Source organism: Rhipicephalus microplus, chromosome 6, assembly GCF_043290135.1.
Source record: "Rhipicephalus microplus isolate Deutch F79 chromosome 6, USDA_Rmic, whole genome shotgun sequence".
In the NCBI taxonomy this organism is placed as follows: domain Eukaryota; kingdom Metazoa; phylum Arthropoda; class Arachnida; order Ixodida; family Ixodidae; genus Rhipicephalus; species Rhipicephalus microplus.
Window position 1 is genome coordinate 111,266,046 of NC_134705.1, and position 18,742 is coordinate 111,284,787.

Consider the following 18,742-nt stretch of genomic DNA (forward strand, 5'->3'; position numbering starts at 1 on the left):
GTGCAACGGGTGTGAAAGACGTGTTAAATCACCTTGACATTGTTAGTTGTTTGCACTGTCAACCAACGCACGTGTGTAAGAGTGTTTCCTTTCTGTCTAGCCTCGCACGCCACAGGAGGGCTCATGTTGTGCCAATAAAAATTAATATTGTTATTCTCTGCACCGAAGTTTCCCACACACCACTGGGTGCTGCACTTCCTCCACGATTTGACCCAGGTGACAATGTCTACTGGTGATGCCATGATGTCATAAATATTAAAGCTCTGTCATGCCACGGTGTGACATCATTCTTGATATAGGTGGCATAGGTTCTTGTACCACGTCATTCACCTGTCATGTTTCGCTCAAGGGTTCCCACAATGAGGTGCTTACGAGTTCTTCGTTAAAAAGCACATACAGTGAGAAGTAAACAAGGCAGGAGCTCGAGGGAAAATGGAAGCTCGAAGAGAGGAAAAATACCTGTACAGGGAATGTCACTGTTCGCACACAATCCTTCATTGGCACGTTTCTGTCAATTTAATCATCTTATGAAATGCACTGCTCAATAAAGGTTAACATGCCCATTCGGTATTAGACGTCAGTCGTGAACTTATTACCTAAATGCATTCGTGAATCTGTCAAGCGCAGCAGCTCACAATTTATATTGTCGGACTACTCTCTACATGACTTATTCACCACTAATAAAAACTTGGAGTGTTATCGAAAGCATGAACAACGTGAGAATAGAGGTGTCACCTGTATCATTAGTTTTTTCACTATCCTCTTTTATCGGTCATTAGGGGTAATCGAAGTGAACAATTGGGCCAGTTGGTGACATGATCTAAGTATACTATGTGGTAGAAAACGCAGACGGAAAAAAGACAAAGACAAGCACAAACTATCAACTGAAGGTTTATTTATCCCGCATTGCATTTATATATGACAACCAGAAAAAAATAAGAAAGAAAGGAAAGTAGCATTTGAACTAACGTCAAAGTTCATACACCCGAAGCACGAGGCAGAATATCAGAGTCACTACACACATGTGCCATTTGCCAGATAATGAAGCTCTTTATCAGGGAGAGCAACCGATAATTTCCTCATGCAGTTGTTAGGTTCCCGAGCCATTCTCTCTGCTTTAATAATCATGCGGGTGTGATAATCTTTGTGCCTATGCAATACAACTGTATTAAATAAGCCAAATACAATGTGGAATAAATAAACTTTCAGTTGATAGTCTGCACTTGTGCTTGTCTTTTTCCCGTTCGTGTTTTTCTACCGCCTAGTATTCTTAGATTAGCGATAAATACATTGTACACTAAACGCCCACTAGACAAAACTAAAGTTCTCCTTTAACCAGTGTTGTTTACCAGGTATTTTGTGAATTCTTGTCTGTAATGAACACCCAGAATCTTCATTTCTCAAAACACTGAAAATCAGCAAGGATATCTCAGCAGCAAGTGAGAATACACCAAGTTAAGTGAACATAAGCCTGATAAATTATTGCCAGTAATAAACAAACTGAGGGGGTTCTGTTGTTCGTTCTTTAGTCTGGAAAACGCACAGGATCATTCTGTTATCTCTAAAGAAATACATACACACATTATCAAAACTTCATGGTTCACAAAATTTAAAAAAAAAATGAATATTCCCACTGGTTCATCAGGCGCTGACTGTACGAGCATGCAATGTACAAACATACATGACAGGCACTAATCAGCTTGAAAACAGCTTAGAAGCTGTCAAAACATTTCCACTCACCGCAGCCAGGTTTCAATGCTGAAGCCGCGGCGTCCACTGCTTTCCAAGGGTGAGGTAAATCTAGAAAAACAGCATCGGCAAGTCCCTCGATGCCGAAACCATCCTGACAGATATCACGGTGTGCACATGTCACAACAGAGTTCAGGCCGTGCTCTTGAAACTCCTTTTGGGCCACCTGAGCGCGATGCTCATGGAAGTCGAACGTGTAAACATGACCATTCGGTGCTACAGTCCGGGCAAGTGCGTGAGTCATCGACCCACTGCCAGTGCCTGCAAAAAAAGCAAGACAAAGAATTGAAAACGATCAGTACAAGACTTCCACCAACTGTTGGGTTGAAAATGACCTTCGAGATCGCATGTTTACCACACGTATCATGGACACACACACAGATTTCATGTATCACACGTTTACATTATTGATGCAATGACGAAACACAAAGGTAATTTAGTACAAGCAAGAACGTATATATTAGATTTACGCACTTACTAAGGGCTGCAGCTGGTGCCAGGGACCCATAATCAACGTTTCTAGAACTAGGTATGTTGAAAAACTGAGCGGTATTGCGTGGCGCCGCCGCTGCCAGCGACAAATGTGGCGCTGCTGTCGCATCCGGATCCACTCACTGCATGCTTGCTCGTGTCATTCACGTAACCTCCATCGCCTGTGCATGTTGCAGTGCGTCGATATCTGTGGAGGCCTCTTCCTGCGTGAACAGTTATGTGCTTCAGCGTGCCCTATTCTGCTTTGTATGTGTTGCGTGTTTTCATCATGCCCAGATGTTGCATTCCCGGCTGTAGAGTAGCTAGAGCAATGAGAGACATAACATTTTTTTTGTACCCACGTGTACCTGAGCAGCGAGAGGTATGGGACCACGCTATTCCTCGTGCGGATAATAAACTGCCTAGCACCTCACGTGTGTGTGATATGCACTTTCATGAGGAGAACATCCTGAAGACTTTCACTCACGTCATATGGTAAGAGGGTACAAATCGCCAGAGCAAAGTGAGAGCTCGTCGAAGGATGCGTTCCACGAATATTCCCGAATTTGCCCGCTTACCTTTGTCGCGGGGCCCGCGAAAAGAAGCGAAAGCTGCCCGATAGGAGTGGGGTATTTTCCGGAATATCATCGGCAAACAAGAATAGACTATCTTCGAGCACTGAGTTTGAAGACAGTGAAATAAGTCCCGACATGCCGTCAACTAGTGGCATCATTTCACTTCAAGACATAAAAAACGTTTGTTTGCATGCTGCATGCTGGTGGAAAGTTGTTGAGAATGGCGAGACAAGTCGTCTTGTGGTGTTTCTAGTGCTAAAAAAAAGTGCCATTTGTGGAGAAATGTGTTGTCTTCGCAGAAGACATGACAGTCACCATTAGCAGCCGTCAACACCGCTTGGCCAAGTCGCCCGGCAATGCAAATACCATCACCCAATTGGCCGAACTTCTGAGGGACATTGAAAAGCTGAAAGTGTATTCATGCTCAAAGCTTTGGCTGCAGATGTGTTAACAGGTTTCATTAGAGGAATTCAAAAAGAAGCAGAGGGAAGACATGCTCAAGATAATGGCCGCACGCGTAGCTTTTCGACTGTCTAAGTTGCTAAAGAATGTAACTGACATGAAAAAAAAAGCTGTTTACATAACCACACAAAAGGCACGAGATTGTGCCATATATTTGTAATTTCTTTTCAAGCACGAAAAACACAGCCACAAGAGACGATGCAAGACATTGTAATTGGGTTTTTCGCATGCAATAATCTATTGCAAACATACACCAACTAGCAGCTAACCAAAAGACTCGTGTATGTTATGCTATATATATCAAGCATTGTTTATTGTGGGCTGTTCAGAAAGCCATAATTATACTATTCTTGCCTGACACCGCTAAATATTACGGAGTATTAAGTTTCTGCGGCAGCACAACAAATCTCGATAATATACTGTTGGCAAAGCTCTTTCCGAACGGCCGCCACGGCGTTTTGCCACGACGACTACGGATTTTCGTCTGCTAGCGGAAGCTGGTTGCACCGCCAGTGCCACCAAACCGGAAGCTGTCCCGGCGCTGTGTGCCGAGTAGTCTGACGCGGGGAGTTTCGCAACTTACCTAGTCTAGAAACGTTGCCCATAATGAAGTCTTTTGCACCGCCTAATCATATTTTGTAATTTGTTTTTGTATTTAACTCTTCCGGCCCTTTGGATAAAAATCTTTGAATAAAAAAAAATGTGACTGCTGAAATGGCAGCCTCACACGGATTCTAAGTGAAAGAACTTTAAATTTATTGTTGTATGCAAGAGCCCCGGCAAGTTTGTAATGACTGTTATTCATAAACAGTCATTACTTTCATTCTAACTACCTTTCTCATAAGAACAGTGCCACGTGCGTGTTGCGTCAGGTGTGAGGAGCTCTACGTTCATTATAAGATGAGAGCCTCTCCCGATTATCTCCGATATGCCCTATCACATGATAGCCAGATCTGTTTTATTCCAGTAAACTTCTTGATTTAATCACACCAATCAGTCCGCTACCTTCCTAAATGGAATTTTCTAATCACTTGAGTTTCAATTTTCAAAAAGTGTTTAGTTTCTGTAGCCATTCCCTCTATACACTAGGCTTTCCTCTGGTGTTAAAAGAGCATTGACATCAAATTTCAGAATCGAGATGTGCCCTTCCTGCGGTTGCTCGGTGTGTGCAAGTCACCTTGCGAAATTTGAATAGAATCCGTCGCATGGAAGTTATTTTATTTTGATCGCAAATCACGTACTAGAGTTTAATGAATATGCAGTGCCCTGCGACATCGACACTAGTGCTACGTGTTCGGTGTGATACATTCCACACATACCGTCCTGAGTGACGATGCGGTAGTAGCCATGACGTCTATGATCCAAGCGTTCTTATCGTGGCGCCGAAGCCTGGATACGCATTCGCTCGTCCCGTCTGATTTTCGTCGCACAGCTTTGAATGATTTCGTGAACTTACCAAGATGCAAACCACCTTTTAAAAAACGGTGAATAAAAAAAAGCATGATTCAACATGTACTTGTCGGTCAGCATGTCGCGGGACCATTGTGAGTTGCAGTAGTCTCGTTCGAAGCGCGGAAAAAGCGCAATGAGGGTGTCTTTTCATATCACGTATATGTTACATGCCAACATGACCACAAGCTATCAAAGTGCAACAGCGTATAGACAGATACCACCGCTAGCAAACAACATGCAGGTATCATTGAATTTTAGTTCGTATGTAGACTTCTTTGCGTCTGCGTAATACCGGGTTACTGCCACCGCAACCGCAAGAGGCTGGATAGGCGGGGCCATCTGGAGGCAGAAAGAAGAGCCTGGCAAGCAGGGAACGTATTTCATTTCTCCACTGGTGCTCATTCACGATAGCGATATTCTGTTGACCCCTTTGCATATACCTGAATGCCGTGCACGCCAAAACACACCAATATAACTAATTGAGACACACGAGCGAACATGGTATCCTCGGGCACCTTCTCTAAGCTGCTTGCAAAGGCGTCCATTTTGAAATCACTGTTCTGTAAAGGGTCCATCGAAGCAAAGATAATTTGTGACGTCACCAATCACGGAGATTCCAAGCTCCAGACTATCGTAATCAACCCAAATAGAAACTTTGTACGGCGACGACGGCAATGCAGGCGACAAGGCATGACTGAAAATTTCCGCCCAGCAGACGAAATGTTTGTGGAGCGGCTTAGCCTGACGTCACTCTTTTCTGAGGAGAAGTGGTCAGCAGTAAGGCGATCTGGAAGTGACCGCGAGGTCGCGCCACTGGTATTGCTCCCAGTGCTGAAAATGGCGGGATTGCCAGCTGTTTTGAACCGTGCTAGATAGCAGTGGTATAAACCAATAAATGTGACAGTTATTCATCCCTCAGCTGCGCTCTAGGTCGTGAATCGCTGCTACGGAGTCTATAGCTACTCGCTGATCCAAAAATCTTGGCATGAGTAAATTTGATGTCAGTGCTCTTTTAATGCAGTGGCGTTAATGACCTCGTTTCACAGATATTTTGGTATCAGTGTTTTTGGTTATGAGTGAAAGATCAGCACCATTTGAGAGTGAAAATTTGAGGTTGATGAGCCCCCCTCCCCTAATGGAGGGATAATAAATATATCCGGTTGATATGTGTTCAGTGATTCACCCTGTGACTCCTCACTCTGTGGGACAGGGTGTTTAGCCGCTCGGCCACCAGCCATTTACGATTGCTGATATGCACATCTTGGAGATTCGTCAGCATGGCAGAGGTTTCACTTTGACCTGGAAGATGCCACAAAGGGCTGACAAGAGTGCTTTTAAATGGTATCCCCTTGCCATGCTTCATGCCGCATGCATGGATTAAGAGCCACGGCTCTTATATACCCGAATCCTTACGCACTTTGACTTTCCTTGAAGCGTGGTTTAGGTGTATACCAAGAATTGAAGCTAGGCTAGCGATCGGGAGGTCGACGTGCGCACGGCCTAACTGCGTTATCCAATGCTGCTCTTGAAAGCGAAGGTTGAGTGTCCTCAAAGTTCTTTAATACAGTGCGTATACTTCGTTTCATATATTATGTGCAATGCCGCGAAAGCTATGCAACAAATTTGACCAGCAAGATGTGTGAGTATGTGGGTTTCACCTATGGCTTTCGTGAGCCAAGCTTTTACCATAGCGCAGATAACAAGAACCAAAGATGATGACTTCTTCTCTTACATAATCTTCTGTCCTTGTTTGTTTTTCATGCCCTTTCGACGAACTGATGCAGCCTGACAGCATAGCATTCCAGTAAAGGTACTGTACTGCACTTGCACACACATGAATTCTTATCATCGGTTGCATTCCCTCGACTTATCATTTTCGTTGCTGCTACTGCGTAGTTCCTTCATAATAAAAGAAAGAGCGATATTTTGCTCATGCTTGGTTGTGCATTGCTTGGTTGATTCGGGATTGAAGTGGCATGATGGCATCGAAGGCAGTGATGTTAAGGAGACTACTGTATACCTTCCCCCCTCTATGTTCAATCTTTTGAAAGTGAAGTACTCTGACCACACACCTTCATAATATCGGTGTCAGATGCGTACTTTTCATCACGATAACAATTAAGTTCATCTACGCTGTGAATGTCGCCTAATCCGGATGGAGTTTGGCACAGACGTCCCGTGTAACAGTGATGGAACCGGATGGAGTCTAATCTGGGTCAGCCCTGAACGTGTGATCACACACCCCGCTACTTCAGAGTATCTCCTACAACGGGTTTCAGTATGAAAACGTTAAATAAAGGGTGGAATCTTGGGCATATCAGTAGATCATAATATATTTAGGGGTACAAGAAAGAAGTACTAGTAAAGAAGAACACGCGCACATCGCTGTTGAAAGATAGCCCTTTTATGTATGCGTACACGCTACCGTAAGTTATTATATTAGTTGAGAGGAAGAATGACCCACAGAAACGTTTACTGGCGAACATTGCCAAGTAACGGTCTCTGCTACGAATAGGAATCAACACCACATGATACCTTCGTTGCTTCCGTGAAACGCAAAGCGTCTTTTTTTTTTTTTTTTGCAGAGAAAGTGCGCCAGAACACCTGCTCACGCTTACAGGCGAAACTTAGCAACACTCACGCTTATGGGTGAACTGTGGTATATGTAGTGTGTGTAGCGCATGGTGACACGCTTCGCGCGCTCTTCGCAGCCGTTCCGTCGATACGCGGGCAATTGGTTCACAACAACCTCTGCAGACTTACCGGCTTCGCATACGACCGACCCGGGCTTGAGGTCCAGTTGTAGCGTCACCAGGCTGATGTCACGGGTGTAGAGGATCTGAGTCCTATGCGGCAACGTGAGCGTCCACAGCTCCGGCGTAACGCGCAGCACGTATACGTAACCGCACGAGCACAGCACCTTGGTGCCGTACGTACGGCCGATTACGTCGTCGTGCTTCAGCGCGCCGTACTTGGTCTGAAACACCTCGCCGTGCGCGAGCTTGATGGAGTAGATGTTAGCGAAAGTGCAGTACACCACGCACGTATCGCCGGCCTGGGCGACGTTGCCGTGCGAGAGGAAGTTCGACATGACGCGGAGATTAACTCGGACGCTACCGGCCACGAAAGCTCAATCCGAGTACGTGAAGGCCAACTTTCTGGGCGCTCGTAGTTTTGAAAGCGACCAAACACGGCCGGCAAACACGCGGGCACAACGTGCACGCACCCGTCAAAACAACAGCGCACGTAACCGGAAGCTTGCTTCAGGAAAACGCTATTGCACGGTCTTTGCAGCTAGTTTCGGTTTCGTTTGCGTTGGTGAACCATGGATGGTTTACGTGCCAAGCTGGTTATGATTCTGCAAACCTTTGCCTTCGACATCGGTAGCGTCAGAAAGAAGCGCTTGTTATCAAGGTCGCTGTTCAGATGTCATCTTTACGTAGTGCAGCGACGTCTACATATTTTGTAGCACCCAGGAAATTCTGTTGAACTGATAATCGCGCGTTACGATTAGTGGCACAAATATTCGCTGTATTCGCTATATTACTGTGATCTGTTTGCTGCCTTGCGTGAAGATTTCAGTCTTAATTGAACTGTGCCTATGGCCAACTCTATGCCTAAGGCAGACGTCCAAGCGCGATTAAAAGTTCAAAGGAAGGCGAGTGATTTAGTGCTTGCGCCTCGAAGATCGTCATTGCGGACTACACTACGCCGCAAATGAAGCGAAGTAAATAAAAAGGGCGGATAAGCAACATGCGCATCCACGTTCTTCTCGCATTCTATTCAAATTTTTTTGTCAATTTTCTTTAAACAAAAGCACATTGGAGCTACGCTTTCTCAACCTGTTCTTTTCCGGTGGCGTTACGTAAAATGATAAATGAATGCTTTCACCAGGAAAAAGGAAAGGACTGCTGGCTTGCTTCCGAAACAAGGAATACATAGTTTGCATTGACGTCAGGGTGGCCGCCATCCGATAGCCTCCAGCTGGTTGCGCTGCTGTGCGAGCTCAAACGGGGACGCCAGATTAGTGCCAATGCCCCTCGGTTACATCATGTTTCCTTTGGCACAGCTCAAGAACAGCAGGAAGGGGCGGAGAGCGCAAAACACCGAAGAACACGGGGACCGTTAACAGCGGGTTCTTCCCTGCACTAACACTATTTAACCAGATAAAATGTCTCGGATGCTTCCATCTTCTGCCCCCAGCACAGAGAACCAGGCTTATATTACCGGATAGTGAGCACTTGTCCCAATCTTTTTCTGTCCCATATTTTGTGTGCTCCACTTTATGAAGAACGAAGAATAACCAATAGGCCCAAACTTTCTTCCTTTTGAACTGTATTACCTGTAACTGACGTCACATGAAAACTATGCATACGTAAAGCCGTGGTGTAAAACAGTCAGCACAAGTGACCAGTGACTGAACCACCAAAATTTGCTGTTAGCATTTCATGTGGGCTTTCCCACAAGCTGTACTCGGCCAGCAACGTCTGCTTTGAAAGGTGTATCTTACTAGACGCTTTTTGCAGAGTTACTTCAGCATTTTGTCTTGTGCTCATTTGTCTTATGCTCCACCTAGTCTTACAGTATTCTTGCACTTTATTGGCGTTCGTTGAGAGTTGGAAAATAAGAACAATTGTGATGTTCTTGAGCACTGGTATGACATAATGGTATTACTATTCAGGTTATCAGTCACTCACATTTGATACTCTTCTTTTGCTGTTGTGGCTATAGCTGCAAGGAAACGAAGATCTGTCCCCCCTGGAAGCCCGAGAGAGCACGAAACAGCACCTTGTCGAAAATGATCTTTATTTCCTATGGTACTTAAGAAGTACCAGCAGCAGGGTACAGTATCTACACAGCTTCAGATGCACACTCGTAGTACATACATTCGATAAATAGGCTCTCGCCAATGTGAGAGACCACGCGATAGGGCCGAGTGGCGGTGAGGCGTTAACATTATCATTCACAAAGTGGGATCCAGTGCGCGTGTAAACATGCTTCTGTACATTGTCAAAAAGCCAAAAAAGGAAAGGTAGCAAAACAGTGTGTGCTCTCCTCCTACAATGCACCCAACAACTTTTACAATCATCACCACTCCGGAGATGCAGTGTTACGAAAATGCATTGCAGGACAGGCATCATTCGCAACTCTCAGCTTCAGGTGGCAATTCAACAAGCGCGTGCTCAAGAGAGAGTGTAGTCAAAGAAAGTACGGCGACAGTGAAACCGGTTGTGGAACAAGCGAACACAGGAATGGAGGCGATGTAATCAAGAAATAAAGCAAGAAGCACTCAGTTCTCAGACCTTCCAAGAGATAAGAAGGTAGTGAAGCAAGTGACCCCACTGTTCCACAGCCAACCTGTGATACCGACAAATGACAAAAAAAAAAAAAAAGAACCATATGCAAGATCACGACTCTTATATGAAGTTTGATATGATCCTCAACGGACAGCTTATAACTGCTGTAAAGCTATTTGCGTGCCATACATATTGTCTTGATGGTGGCGCTTCGATTGCATGAATGCATGGTGAACGAACAAGAAGCAATTAATGTGCTCACTTTAATAGAACACAAGAGACTCCCAAAGTTCTGCGATGGTCGATCACACAGTTCTTTAACTGGAGCAGTGCACATGCACAAGGGAGCAGACCGTGTACAGTGACAAAAGCAAACTATGCATGGTGACAGTCATAGGCTGCCAGGGAAAGCACTGCACTAAAAATTCTAAGTGCTTTAAATTGATGTTACTTTCATGCCAATTAGACAAGGGGTCACTTCATACGAGACACAATCCTCACAGCCATCAACACTTTGTCACGTCGCCGTCATAAACCTGCGTCCATCACGAGACAAGAGTTACTTCACTAGTTTCTTCAAAGTAATAATGTTAACAGACACTCTTATGTCATCTCTATACCATTCTTGAAAAAACAATAAAGCTGTGACAAAACAGTGCATCGCGACTGATGCCAAAGGTGTGACAGTATGGACAGCTTTGTGAATTAGGCCTAACCGTGCATCTTGCGAGTTGTCAATTTCTTCAAAACTTGGCGCTTTGGCTAAAGATTTGTGAAGTGCATTCATGGAAAGGGCCACTGCGCACCTTCCGTCAGTGAAGCATGATGAACAGCTTTTGGCAAAGAATGCACAAGCGACTGTACCGTACAATTCAGCTTACGGAAATGCAACACCATGTTTATTGCAAAAAGTACGCGCAAATCATCAACTGTACCTAAACCACTTCCAAACCAAGTGTGTGCTCAAGCTTGTGAAACAAGGTCAGTGGAAAGATATTGACCCATGCACTTGTTTATCTGTTGATTGTGACCACATACAGTCAAAACAAGGTGACAATACGCACATAGAGAACACCTTGCTGTAAAGTTCACTAGTACAGTGGCATGCCCTCTGCTCATTGCAATCATACTTTTCTCGCTATTTCAAAATTTATGCTGAGGTACATTCCCGAAAGTTTTGTTTTCTTGATAGTGTTTGCAACATCACCCGGTGTCACTACGTTTCCTAGACAATGCGTGTCCCATGTTCCACCACTCCACAAGCTGGGCAGGCTACTTCAGTGCGTGATTAAAACCACACAACCTACATACAGAGAACCGAGAAACTCTGACAAAAGTACTCGGCACATGAAAGTACACCGCATGGCACCTGTTGTACTGGAGAGCACCCTCAAAAATAGTACTCAATAGAATAGCACACTTTCATACAGAAAAGATATGAGACATACCAAGAAAATCGCTTCACATAAGTACAGATATGGCAGGACCTTGCTGGAACAATCGTACATGGCATTTCCACAGCAAACTGAATTCCTCATTTGCCGCGGGATCTTGTCCTCAAAATAAAACTGTGCAGTAGGCCTCCTTGTCGACATAGATTGTACGAGCAATGGAAACAGCTTTAGCACTAAGAGATGGAAGCTTAAATATTGAAATCATAAAGCCCGCCTATGGCCGCGGCAGACATAACTTAAACACGATTAAGACTTTAATGGGCAGGTTGATGTGCTTCTGACATAAGTGGTTCTTCAGGAAAAACAAAAGCGAATCTAAAATCTAGAAGCGAGAGCTGAAACTTGAAATTGATAGATACATAGTTAATGTCGGACTATCCAGTTAATTTATTTTTGCTCACTTTCAACTTAGGCACATTATATACAGAAACATTAGAAGTGGAGTTACAATAAAGGTGTCACGATCAGGTATATAGAGTTGGTAAACAAAAACAAAAAAACAGCCTTACAAGATCACTCTTACAATGGAGACGGTCAGCCGAGTATGTCCCTATGATGCTACCGACTGCTAGAACACTGGAAGTGTTCACCCAATGTTGCAAACAAAAGAACCTCAGCACAAAACATACAAGGAGAACATGGTAAATAAAAAAGTTCAGGACAAAACAACATGAATGGAATGATGCCCGTTATGCTTGAAAATGTGACATATGAAAGGCAATTCAGGACTGCTTGGAAAGCAGCTCAAGAGGAAGTCTCACTTAAGTCGCGAATACATGCGGAAATTGCTCATCTTGAATGGCACCCTAAAGAAAAAGGTGTATTGCGAATAAATCAGGTTTAAATTACAAAACCAACAGTATAATTTTCGCAATTAGTTTTTTCACAAATTTAGAAAACAGCTAAAATGTAGTAGCCGGACAACACTGATGAACACGTTAATACCAAATAAAGTAGAGAAAGTTTTTATCATGGAGAGAGTGAAGGGAAGGGGAAAATGTAGATGCAAAATAACAACAGTAATCAAAGCTATAAACAAAAATTTAACGAGGCAACTCTGTGAGATGGCTGTTAATAATACAAGCCCTTCTTTTGTCATTAAAACAGTTTATTGATGAAAAAAAAACCAAAAGTATGCAAGCCACACATATTACTCATGCTACATGGGAAAAAAAGACAAAAGAGCGTGTGCTTTCCAGTAAATAACATAGTTTGAATTTTCACTAATCACATTCAGCCACAATCCACAAAGACATGACAAACAGCGACCGACAGTTCAAAAACACAAATAAAAAATGCAATAAATGCAAATAAGCATGCAACCTAAGCTCTAGAACAACAACAAAGCAAGGAGACAAAGTGAGGATGAACTTCCTTGAAGATAGAAAACGTGAAGTAGACAAGAAAATCAAGCATCTTACAGGAAGAGGGCACTCAAAAGGAATTAATGAAAAAAACTCCACACGCACAGCTGGGGAAAGAAATGCTTTCGAGATCAAGTTGCGGAGCTTTGCGGAAAGCTCGTCATGACAAACACAGAAGTTCATAAAAAAATCGCCCTTCTATATTTAAAAAAATTCAAGTCGAATGTAACTTTTTCTGGTCTTTAACCCAGTACAAATAGTGAGATACTCCTTTTGATTTACATATAGGAACACAAGACATATTAGGTATAATTATGTGCACATTCGGTGGTTGTCCTGTGTTTTAATTAAGCCCACTCAGGATGTGGCTCGAATTATAAGCCCCTAACCTGTGGTTAATTACCAAATAAGACCACGAGACGCCGTCTGTTTCCAAAGTGAGTTTTTAGCAGTGAGTTTTTAGTGGCCATCCATTAATGAACGTCGTAATGTAGGCAAAAGCTGTGCAATATGGTTTGTCATAAGTTTCAGCACCACCAAAGTACACGTTTTCCTCCTGTCCTAACGAACTTGTTAAGAAGGTTTTGAATCAATCGGTGAAATCAAATTATGCACCATCACGATTTCTACAGCGCTTCTCAAATACTAATCAATACACCTCCCCCACCCCACCGCATTCCACATTTTATGGAATGAAAAAGAACATTCTCAACATTTTGTACATGCAATATGCCTCCAACACAACTATTGTCACATCCAAGTCTCCATGCCACGTAGAAAAAGTAGTGAGCAAGGCATGCAAGACAGTTATAACATGAAAAAGCTCATCACCTATGGGCTGTGTGCAAAGTATAAAAGATTGACGGATCAACATGGCACAATTAAGTTCTAGAACAGAAACCCAGTATAAGTGCGAGACATTTGATGGAGCCAGGAGATGACACTGTGTTGAAGAGTAATGCTTCAAATGATGCAGCAAGCAACGAAAGTTATTCCGTACTGAACCCACCCGGAGTCGTATCTTCAAATGATCACTTTCAAGGGCACTGCTCTCACGGCACAGTGATTCACTGAGGTCAGACGAAAGTGTATATGACGAAAAGTGGGGGTGACGGAAAGTAGTTGTGACGGAAGTGCGCGTAACGATGTGCCACACACCCGCTATTCCCTTCACGTCACGAGCGCAGCGACAAGACAACGTCACTTGTGCGGCACCACGCCTCGTGCCAGGACTCAAAAGTGGTCAGTTGAGAATCCGTTTCTACAGGCGGCAAGCTGAAAGCACTGCAAGACAGCCAAGTGATGACGAGCACGCATCGTATTGAACCGGAGTGCTTTTTGAATGTCATTAAGAGCAACAGCTAAAACACCAAGCTTTCAATAAAGTGTATGAGTACAGCTTAGCAAACCCGCCCTCCCCGACCTCCTGTGAACTTCAACGTCACTGCAATAAAAAACTAGTACATAAAAAAAGTGAATAAAGGAAATGCAATCCCCACTGAGGATATGAAAAATGCCCCATGAATTTCATAACGTAGCTTTGATGCTGCTATGTGATGGTGGGCGATTTTTTTTTTTTTTTACGTCAACAAATGCTTTTTTTATTTTCAGCTCTGTACCCATGCAACACGTGTAGAAAGATCGGAATGTCTTGCCATGAACATCTTGCAAAACGGGAACATCCGAGGAAGCAGAAAAGAAAACTGGCTGATCGTTTAGCTCTCGCTAAGCACAAACTACTGCGCGCTAGCGCTGTTTCTTCACTCGTCAAGTCCTCACAACTTGAAGACAGCACTGTTGCAGTTCAAGAGTTTGGTTAGCCCACACATTTCTTATGGCCTCGACATCAGCGGTGATATGCCGTTCTGTCTGTGCTAGAGTTTAATTTACACATTCATCACTTTTTATCAACCTGTCTGCTTCCACTCTCTCTTGTTAAACCTCAATGTGAAAATTGGTCAATGCATGTGCACGCCATTTAAGGCATATAGTTGGTTGTTTCGTGAAAACCAGCACAACATGCCAACCAACCCAGATGGGCCTAGTGCCTCAACCATGCTCCATATTCCAAACTGTGACACGGCTTGTGCAGATACGCTGCTGAACACTCTGCGAGACGAGGAGAAATGTGTGGCGCTTCCAACCACCAGATGCAAATAGAGTAAAGCGTGGCTTCCTATTGGCTGCAGCTGTCATGGGACGCACGCTGATTGGCTACTAGCCAAATTGGAGGGCCTACTGCTAGCACACTAAACAAAACGAAAGAAATGATGTATTTGCAAGCACAATTTGCAAACTTGCAGTGCTATGGAAAACATCCCTTCTAGTCATTGAAACATGGACATAAAAAGCAAAGTATGAAAGACACCACCAATCTTAAGATTGCATTGGCTGCTTCTCTCACAAAGACAATTCTGTGAAGCAATGTTAAAGCAAAGCAAAGAATGACGAAATTCAGCTATCTAAACTGACAGCCCTGATCTACTCTCTCAATTAAGATAAATATAGATCCTTTGGTTGAATGCGAAGGAAGATGTCATCACTTCCTGTTACTAATATCGAAACGTACCTCAAAGTGACAGAAACCCTGAAAAGGCAAAGTTCCCAGCACTATGTTTCAATTGTGCTGTTCATGCCAAAATGGTCAACAATGCACGCTAGGACACATGCACAACGCTATTTCTGTGATGGCGCAGAAGTCAACACCAGCAGTCCGAAAGGCGAAACAAGAGAATCACGCCAAACACCAAAAATGACACTGAACCATTTTGTCGACTCTGAAGCGATCCTACAACTTGGCACTACAAGAGATTCTGTGTTTCAAAAACAAGTCAACGCTACAAAATACACCCTCAGTCGAATCCATTTTCGCGCAGCGCTTGCCTTCAAGCAAACTCGTCACTAGTAGTGCTTCAGCGTTCACTTCTCCTTGCAGTAGTCGTGTAGCGCTACAATAGGTCTAGTTGGTCCTGAAATACGGCGTCCTCTCGAGCAGAGACGCTAGTCAAATCCGTAAAACAGATTATGGTCCGTAACAGCCGGCGGTGTCTTGAAATGGCACAATGAGTCGTTACGACAAACGAGATGCACGCACTTTCCCGCACTACAAAGTCAGATACAATGTCACACTCTATATACTTCGTAAACAATCAAGCAAATCCATTTCCCCTGCAGATATCTTGTGAAAAAACTCTACGCATCCAACCGTTCCTGGGTTTAACGCAAATCAAAACGACAGCACTGCAAAATGCCTCTCATTGCCAACCATTTGACAAAACCGCCACTCGCTCATTCACCGCTTAGTAACGCGCAGCATAAGGTGATGCTGCTTTGAAAGCAGCATGCTGGCACACACAAAGTTCTGAGAAAGTAGGTGTCATCGTGAGCACCTATCTGACGACCCACCTAGACTACCTGGAAAACAGACAAACATCTCCCACACTGCTGTTCAGTGCAATGCGACATAATACACCTTCATGCAAAAGAATTTACCTCCCGCCATGCATGTCAAAAAGCACCCGCAGCCCTTTCCCGCACTTAACGCACCGTACGGAATCAAACATACAAGTAGCCGCACGAAGCTGGCCTCTTTTGCCCCAACCTCAATGCCGGTTCAATTCAGTACAGGTTTTGTTTTTTGACGACATGACACAGCAAGAACAGCAACTCTTCTTCGGGCAAGAAAATAAACTGCACTCGGTGCAAAAAACAACAACTCTGAGGTCTGAAATTTTGACACCTGGGGTGCGCAATGACCGGCGTGGTGCGTTTTGTCTCATTTGGGCAGACTGGTGCATTGACAAGACCATTCCTGACCACGACTTCCTTTCGGCTTTTGAAACTATCACTCCGTCACGTCAAATCTCACATCAAGGCTTACCTAAAATTGAATTGGGAAAGTCAATTATATTTGTGGGAGCCTCATGGTTCAGCGAACTAAAAGCATTTTCCACCATGTATCACTAGATCTCACGTTAAAAGGTTACCTCCAAACCTTCCCGTCAAAATTTAGCCGTTTTTTCTAATAGTTTCTTTTTATATGCTATTGAATGCCACGAAAACCAAGCATGGCACCACCTTACATTGCGCACCTCAGGTGTCCCACCAGCCTCCTTGCAACAGGGAGGATCGCAACCATGCACGCAGTTGGATCCACTGGTGTGGAGTGAGTGCAGACCTCTGTGTCCACCACAGCCCGGCTGCACTCCGCACTGTGCTCCAGCGGCGAAACATATGCGCACCGCGTTCCCAGGTCTTGCGAAGTGAACCGATCAGCGGCGTCTAGGTTTCTTCAAAGATCTCCGCAGACCCTTGTCTGACAATGCAAGGAACAAGAATGACGCCGAATCTCGTGGTCCTGGCATGCTGCAGGCCGTGACGATACCACCTCAGTTGACGAGCGGACAGCAGTATTAACTCGACACCTGCTACGAGAGTTTCATATTGTAAATGTACGAGCAGAAAAAACAGCAAGAACTGAAAGGACATGATGACACAGGTGCCCAACTTACAACAGTTGCAAGTCGAGCGTCTGTTCCGTCATCTCCTTTCCATTCACGCCATCTTCCGCTTACACGTTTACAATAAGTTGCACGAACAGCTCCAGTACACCATTGTGCTGAAGAGAGTCCCATCAGCGATCAGCCCTTGCAGCTCTTCTGGCAACCGTAGCAGGTCGAAGCCAAGGAAGGGCACAACAGCATCACTGGTTCCTTTTTCTTTCGCTGTTTTTTTTTTTTTTTTCAGAACGCTCGCGAGTGCAGTCAGCTGCCGATGCCCCACGAAAGCGAGGAAAACAAGAGGGTGGGGGGGAGGGACGAAAAGACGAACAATCAGTCAATGTGGTCCTGGAAGATGAGGCGCACGTATCCCGGATACCCTTCCAGCTGGGTGGCGCAGAAGGGGCAGGCTGCCTGGAGACCATTGGTGCCGTGCGGGATGGACACCGAGGCCCAGTACCTGGATCAGAGGAACAAAGTGTACTGTATTTAGGCAGGAGAAAACAGAGGTAGAAATTATTGACTATACAGCCAGGAGCTAAGATTAGTTTCAGGAGACGTCACACTAAAATGCTAAAGAAACAAGAATGTCATGCCCAGGACTGTACTTTTAGAAATATAGCTCAACCCTTGGCACAACGAACCCAGATATAACAAAATATCAGTTATAAGGAAGTAAATGAAGAATAGTCTTGCAATAGACCTAGTGTTAGGATTATACCTTTATAACGAATTTTGGGATATAACGAACTTATTTTCATGTAAGATGCAACTTTGTTACAATGATGTGCGAGTGTAGAACAAAACGCGGAACTGAAGTAGATGCAGCCATTGCTGAGAAATTAGCAGGACAAGTAAAGCAGAAAGAAGAAGAAATAGCCGAGAAAATTGCGTTCAAAGTTGTATCAAAGATATTGACTCTTTCGTTACCACACTTATTCAAATCGATCACCGGTGATCGACGCTTTTGGATCGTTCATTTTGGCATGTTAAATTTGTTTATCATGCACCCAGAATTTTCTAATAATTAGCCCAGCCCCTCAACTTTTTTAATCAATTCGAATTTGTCCATTTTGGCAACATAGTGATTTTTGACAGACCTTAGCACAAACTAATGTGCATGTATTGTTGAAAAAGTACACTTGGCTGGCGAGCTTGACAGAAGTGCATACCCCTCGTGATTTTGCTAAAGTAACATCGAAGTTCTGTACTGAAAAGAATCTTTGCAAGCCAAATATCTAATTAAAGTGTTAGCTTTGCAATTTGACTCTGTTGAGCAGTAATAATTGCCAAAAATTTTTGCCAGATATTCAATAGAGAGCTGTTCCTAGGAGTCGGGGGAAAATTTGTTCTACAAAAAGTATTCACGAAGGTTCGGCGCACATTTAAAGTGTAGAGGTGGCCTTCTCTGACAGTTTC

At 44.0% G+C, this 18,742-nt stretch overlaps 2 protein-coding genes across 5 annotated transcripts in view; both read right to left on the bottom strand.

Annotated features, from left to right (window-relative positions):
* Window positions 1-8,106, bottom strand: part of Trmt61 (tRNA methyltransferase 61) — a 54,092-nt gene extending 45,986 nt beyond the window's left edge. The window contains exons 1-2 of the mRNA XM_037418897.2: window positions 7,473-8,106; window positions 1,741-2,010 (exon numbers count right to left, since the gene is read on the bottom strand). Of these exons, the coding sequence (XP_037274794.2) occupies window positions 1,741-2,010; window positions 7,473-7,800 (598 nt within the window). The 5' untranslated portion in view covers window positions 7,801-8,106. The remainder of the gene's footprint in view (window positions 1-1,740; window positions 2,011-7,472) is intronic.
* A 1,392-nt stretch (window positions 8,107-9,498) lies between these two features.
* Pli (E3 ubiquitin-protein ligase pellino) overlaps window positions 9,499-18,742 on the bottom strand; it is a 143,443-nt gene continuing 134,199 nt past the window's right edge. For all 4 annotated transcript variants that reach the window (XM_075866420.1, XM_037418896.2, XM_075866419.1 and 1 more), the window contains exon 10: window positions 9,499-17,783. In XM_075866420.1, the coding sequence (XP_075722535.1) occupies window positions 17,657-17,783 (127 nt within the window). In that variant the 3' untranslated portion in view covers window positions 9,499-17,656. The remainder of the gene's footprint in view (window positions 17,784-18,742) is intronic.